This window comes from Aptenodytes forsteri, unplaced genomic scaffold (assembly GCF_000699145.1).
Source record: "Aptenodytes forsteri isolate BGI_AS27 unplaced genomic scaffold, ASM69914v1 Scaffold249, whole genome shotgun sequence".
Taxonomy (NCBI): Eukaryota; Metazoa; Chordata; class Aves; order Sphenisciformes; family Spheniscidae; genus Aptenodytes; species Aptenodytes forsteri.
Window position 1 is genome coordinate 2,652,033 of NW_008796188.1, and position 6,600 is coordinate 2,658,632.

General features: G+C 41.8%; 1 protein-coding gene across 1 annotated transcript in view; it reads left to right on the forward strand.

Annotated features, from left to right (window-relative positions):
- The window catches only part of DDX42 (DEAD-box helicase 42), a 21,066-nt gene that overhangs the window by 1,064 nt on the left and 13,402 nt on the right, over positions 1–6,600 (forward strand). The window contains 5 exon segments of the mRNA XM_009287900.2: positions 1,766–2,002; positions 2,829–2,979; positions 3,594–3,655; positions 4,691–4,727; positions 6,186–6,335. Of these exon segments, the coding sequence (XP_009286175.1) occupies positions 1,782–2,002; positions 2,829–2,979; positions 3,594–3,655; positions 4,691–4,727; positions 6,186–6,335 (621 nt within the window). The 5' untranslated portion in view covers positions 1,766–1,781.

A 6,600-nucleotide genomic window follows, 5' to 3' on the forward strand; every position in this document is an offset into this window, starting at 1 on the left:
CCCGCGGGCGGGAAGGGCTGTGAGGGGCCCCGCTACCGGCCCCGCGCAGGGCCCGGTGTGCCAGGAGGGCGCGCCGCGGTGAGGGCGAGCTGCGGCTCCCTTCTGCCGCGCCTGCCGTGGGGCAGGGGGCTCTCCGCCGCGCCGGGGCCGCCTGTCTCCTTTCCGGCTGTGCCCAGGGAAGGGCGATCTCGGCGGGCGGGGGGTCTCTCCTCTCTTCAGCAACCGCCAGAAACGGGAGCAGCTAAGACATATCGCTGCGTTTCCCTCGCATGCCGGGGGTCCGTAGAAAGGGTCCGTGCCTTGGCGTTTCCTCCCTCGGAACGGCGTTCGCAGGGAAGCAAAGCCTGGGCAGTTAGGCTGCCGTCTCACTCCGCGTTTCATCGGTGTCCTGCAGGAACCCTCTCGGTGTTCAGTCACTAACGGGCTCCGTGGGCAAACAGACCAAATTTTGTACTTTTGCAGCTGTATGACAGAATAAAAGAATGATTCTTTTTCTTTTCTGGGGTGGTGGGAGGAAAAAAAATGTCGATAAGTACAGGGAGGAAGAATCCTTAAAATCGGATGTGATAACTTAAAAGATGGCCCGCTGGGCTGTCAGCAGCAGAAATGCGAAGTTACACCTTTCATCTGTTCGTTGTATATTTTGATCTCTTACCTGCCATGCGTCTGCAGGGGTGAAAACTGCAAGGTGTGTCAGTGCAAGTGGGCGAACAGAACACCGGAGTCAGCTGCTGCCACGGAGAACTGAACAGCAGAGTTTTCCCCAAAGTCTCCTAGTGAGCTCTGGTCCAGACTTGAGATTTATTGAGCAAGTCCTACGCTGGCAAATGTTCTGCACAGGGAGCAATAGCAGTATTCGCTCTCAGATTATTTTGAAGTTGTTTCTCTTGCCAGTGAATTTTGATCTCATTGGAGGATTCTCACTGAATGTGAGGATTTGTTTAATAAGACTTGTAGCCTTCGAGCCGTCTAATTATAATGCACTTGAAAGCAGTGGGTATCATACTCTCTTTGGCTGCCTTAAAGGTATGACTTACTTGACCATGCAGATGAAATAATTAAATTACTTGGAATGGAAAGTGTACATCTTAGTATATCAGTTCAGTCTTCTCGTCATCTAACTTAGAAAACCGAGTTCTGGGCAGGCATGTTATATGGAGTATTTAAAATGTGGTTTGAAAAATGTAGGTCGGAGAACATACATATGGCTAAAGATGCTTTCTTAAGAAGAAGAGGGAGTTGACTTTTTGGCAGAAGTGTGCCTTGTCTCGTAACGGAGTGGTGTGCTGCCTTGGGCCCGCTCTTCTAGAGATGCCTGGATTGCAGTAGCGTGCTGTTTACAAAGCCATGAAACGCTCAAGGATGGGACTGTATGGACATGCAAAATACGCACTGAGTTGACTTCTCGTCTCTTGTTCCTCCTGATGTTCAAAGTTCTGGCCTTGGGTTTGTTTGTCTTAGGTTGCGAAACACACAAGACAGGCAACATCTTAAATGTGCTTAAGTAATCACTGAGGGACATGATCTGTATTGGAAGGCGACCTCTTTGTTTTATTCCTTTTTCGAATTGTGGATACGTGCATACTTACAAGAAGAGAACAAAGCCCGAATCCTTTTTGGGAAACAGATCAAGCTCTTGTCAGTCACGTTTCCACAGGTCTCTTTATCATGACTGAAGTAATCCACTTGCAAGAATAATTGTGACAATTATATATAACTGCCTAAAGCAGAACGGGGATTAATGTGTCTGTTCTGATTTTAACAGATATATTGAGGACATCATGAATTGGAATAAAGGTGGACCTGGTACTAAGAGAGGCTTTGGTTTTGGTGGGTTTGCCATAACACCTGGAAAGAAAGAGGAGCCTAAGCTCTCTCAACAGTCTCATAGCGCTTTTGGAACAGCCGGTTCTTCTGCTGCATTTGCGAAATCAGGACCTCCTCAGCTGCCTTCTTTCTACAAAATTGGGTCAAAGCGAGCAAATTTTGATGAAGAGAACGCGTAAGTAGGGTTATTTCTTGTGTTTATCTAGCTCTAGATTTTAGTGTTTTAAAGTTTCCGAGGTCAGGGAAAGTATCTGTGACATTTATGAGGTTTAGTTATTTAGAAAAGAAAATGAAGGATAAATACCCTAACACTGCGTTATGGTGTAACAGAACCCCGGTAGCTTTACAGCAGTAGTATCAAGAAAAACTGAGCTAGTCATCTGCAGGAACTCCCATCCCTGCTCTACAGCAGACTTTTGGTGTCACCCTGGACTGATTATTCATCCTTTCATCATCTATAAAATGAGAATAATAATACATCCTTGCCTTTAAATATATTTAAAAGACTGTGCGATACTACAGTCGCCCATGGAGAGCTCTCCTCCTCTAGCTTTCCCCTCCCAAAGAACATACTTCAGCTGAGCCTCAGTCAGCTCAATCTTATTCACACTCTGGTGTGTTCAGAATTGGAGCCAAGCAGGATAAATTTGGGTGTCTTTTGCACAGGGAAACAATCAACTCCACATTTCTTTACTAACCCTTCTATTAGCTGCATAAATCTGTTGATGAATAGGAGGGAGGTCAGAAAAGCATCCTATATTCACCAGCCTGGGAGAGCCACTCGGGAAGATCAGTTTCCTAACATCTATTTGCCCTACCACCACTTTTAGCTTACAACATGAATAATTGTAAATAAATAAATCTCAGCATCTTTTCCTGTGTACATACTGACTTTTATTATCCATCTCTGTGTGGGAAACTTGACTCGACTCAGAAACCATGAAAGAAAGTATGCTGCTGTAGACTATGTGCTGACTGCGCCATTGTTCGTTTCTTTTCAGGTATTTTGAGGATGAAGAGGAAGATTCCAGCAATGTCGAATTGCCGTACATTCCCGCAGAGAATTCCCCCACTCGCCAGCAGTTTCATTCCAAATCAGCAGACTCTGACAGCGATGATGATCCTCTGGAGGCATTCATGGCTGAAGTGGAGGCAAGACCCGGCTCGTGAAATGTTTATTAATTTATGTGGCCGTACTTCTCTCCAGTCAGGAGCAGCAAATGTCACTCATGGCTTTGGCAGCTGTATTCAGAATGTCACTTACCTTTTGTTTTTTATGTGAGATGCTGTGTTAATTAGAATTCAAAGGTGGATTAGATAGGGAGAGGGTGGATATGATTTACAATAGCTTAACTATTTAACTGTTTTGAGCATGTCAAAACAATACAACGAAGAGCTTTGTGTGTCTCTGAATATGAAATTAAGGTTTTGTGCATTTTTCACTACCTGAATTGAAATGTTTTGTATTTATCATGAGCTGTTTCTTAGCTACCGTTCTGTTATTAGCTGGATTCTATCACAGTGTTTTCAGGAGGAATGCGGAGAATGTATTTTTTCAACAACATTGCCGCGAAGTTACAGTATCTAAATTTCAAAGGAATTAGTAGGAGAATTTATTTAGCATAATAGGGTATGGAACAAGAGAAAGTTTAGTCCAAAAAGTGTTGTCTCTGTGGCATGATGGTCTAGTTATGTAGGAGCTTTTTTCCCTTCCATGTTTTATCATCTTGGTTTTTTTAACATGTCATAATTTTATGACCTGTTAGGATCAAGCTGCTCGAGACATGAAGAGACTTGAAGATAAAGACAAAGAAAAAAAGAATGTTAAGTAAGTTCTCTTTTATAATTCCCATGCCTGCCTGTGTCTTGTATGGTGCTAAGAGAATTCCAATGCATTTTGTTGATAATGATTGTTCTGTAGACAATATAATATATACCTAGTAAACAGCATTAACCAGCGCATGATATCCCCCATGGGTAAAGTTCTGTGCAATAAAAATTGAATAATAGGAGGGAAGAATCCATGGCGGCATCCTACGGTAAAATGTAACAACACTGAGGGTTATCTCACGCGAGAAGCCTTTCTAGGCCACACAAATTGGGGCGGCACGTTGTACTGCTACGACCTTCCAGATCAGCCTGAATAGTTTTTCTTCTTTCCACATCCTTGCAGTGATCAGGATGGTTTAGTTTAAAATTGCATCTATGTGAGCAAAATAAGTCAGTGCTGCTGTACCTGTAGTACTGGAGATTCTTCCAAACTTGAACTAGGTTTTAAGACATTCCCTGTAAAGCTGATATATTAGGTAGCATGTGACAATTGGGATACTAAATTTGGAGTTTAAAAACAGTTTACATTTTGCAGCTTATCTATCTGTTTTGACCAAGGAAAATAATTATGCTGTTGATTCTTGATATGAATGTCAGATGCATTGGTAGAACTTGCATTGCATGGGGTTGATCAGATTATACATGGTCCTGAAACAGAACACCGGATCCAAATCACCACCTGGGGAAGTTCTGAACCGGATTTGCACTTCCTGGCTCATATTCCTCTTCAGTTATGGGACTTCTGTAGCATCAAGAGCTTAGACCAGGATGATCTTTGATGTGGCTTCTACTGGGAAGATGGAGTCCTAATCTTTCAGTCTCATTAATAGAAGTAAAAAGAAGTCTTTGCAGGGTCGCTGTTATGGTTGGCACCAAATATGAAAACTCCATGGGTTGGGATTATAAATGTTACTGAGCTGTTAGTGTTGTGTCTTCCACGAAATATGGAGCTCAGCACTAATCAAATGAAAGTATGGAGCTGAGTATGTGGAACACTTGCAGGGAAGTTTTTTTTCTCCGCTTGTTTTTCCAGGGGTATTCGAGATGACATTGAAGAGGAAGATGACCAAGTGAGTTCCTATGCAGTCTTTCTATTTTCTTTTTTGTTTTTGTTTTTGTTTTTTTTACCTTCCCTTCCCAAATATATAACTACTAGGTACAAACAAAACTCCAGTATCATGCGCGATATCCGGACAATTCAGCAGGAAGCTCTAGTGGTTACCCTGCTGCCTCTACCCTTCTAGGTGTTTCACTAAAAAAAGGAAGAATATTAGGAGATCATTTCGTTCTCTTTTACTCCATTTAAGAAGATTTTTTTTCAGTCAATTTGAATTTCAACTTCCTGTACAGGTTTTTCAGTATCTGAGGGTCTCATCAAATTTGAAATTAGGAGAATCAACTAACATGGAGCACCAGTGAGAGACTGTTAAACTGTGGAGGCTGTTTGCGGTGAAATTTCATGTCTGTTAAGGGCAAGAATCAGGCTTTTTGCTCTTTATTTTCAGAGGAGCTCCAGTTCTGATTAAGCATCACTGTAACAGAAATAATAAAGAGGAAAGACTTCATTTCAAAATGTACCTTACTACTAAGTTGTAATTAATAACTATTGTGTTACTCGCAGTAATGCAGAGCATGGAAGGATTGTCTGGCCTCTAGGCCTTTGCTTCCAATTTGGTGAGTGTAGCTGTGCTGAAGTTTGAGCAAAGGTGACTTACACTTGGAGACAGCTGTTGTTCAGGTGTATCGTATGCATATCTATGTGACTGAGTGGTAATTGGCCATGCAAATGAAAAACCCAGATGAGTGTATACATTTATTTGTAATTGAACCTTGCTTTAAAAACCTGATCTTAAATATTGGCTTGAAAGTCAAGTGAGACTGGTGTTTTCTCCATGAGAGTGTCTTGGTGCGCCAGTGAGATTCTGTGAGACACGTACATATTTCTGAGCTGTAAGGATGGCATGTGGCAGTGGTGACAGTGACTTCTAACTTGAGCTTGTGTTGAAGGACTTCTGAAATAGTTTCTTTCCCGTTTGCTGTTGACTCTCTTAATGAAAAATAGATATATTTTCATTTCTTAGAGTCTAGTTAGGGGAAGTGGAGAAACTATTTTTGGCATAGTGTGTTTAAAAAAATGTAAACATATGCTTAGTAACATCATGTTGTTTGTTTAAAAACCTGCAGCATTTGTACTTTGTTCATGTGGAAATAAGAATAGATTTTTCTATTGTTAAAGCACAACGAGTCTTCGTAGAAGGAGTTGTTAAGCAGACATGTAAGAGAAGTTGTTTGTTTTTTAAAAGCATTTTGTGGTCTGACACTTTAGTTGTTTTCTTTGTTTGTACTTATTGTCCTTCTGGGTGTAACTGTTGGTATTTATTAGAAGAATCAGTTCTAGTGAACGGGTTTTTTTTCCTCAATGGCGGGTGTGAAAGCAAACAGCCATCTAGCATATGCATCATTTAAACAAACGTAATAGTATTTTTGCATCCTATTGTATGTGATTTTACTGATATGTTTTGCTGCAGGAAGCTTATTTTCGCTACATGGCTGAAAACCCCACTGCTGGTGTGGTCCAAGAAGAGGAAGAGGATAACCTGGAGTATGATAGTGATGGGAATCCAATTGCACCGTCCAAAAAAATCATTGATCCTCTTCCACCTATTGACCATTCAGAGGTAGGAAGTTTATTCCATTCTGTTCTGTCTGAGGCATTCTAGAAAGCAGGAGCTAAGAAGTAGATTGAAATCGTAGAATACCAGGTTGGAAGAGACCTCAAGGATCATTGGTCCAACCTTTCTTGGCAAAAGCACGGTCTAGACAAGATGGCCCAGCACCCTGTCCAGCTGAATCTTAAAAGTGCCCAATGTTGGGGAGTCCACCGCTTCCTTGGGGAGATTATTCCAATGGCAGATTGTTCTCATTGTGAAAAATTTTCCTCTT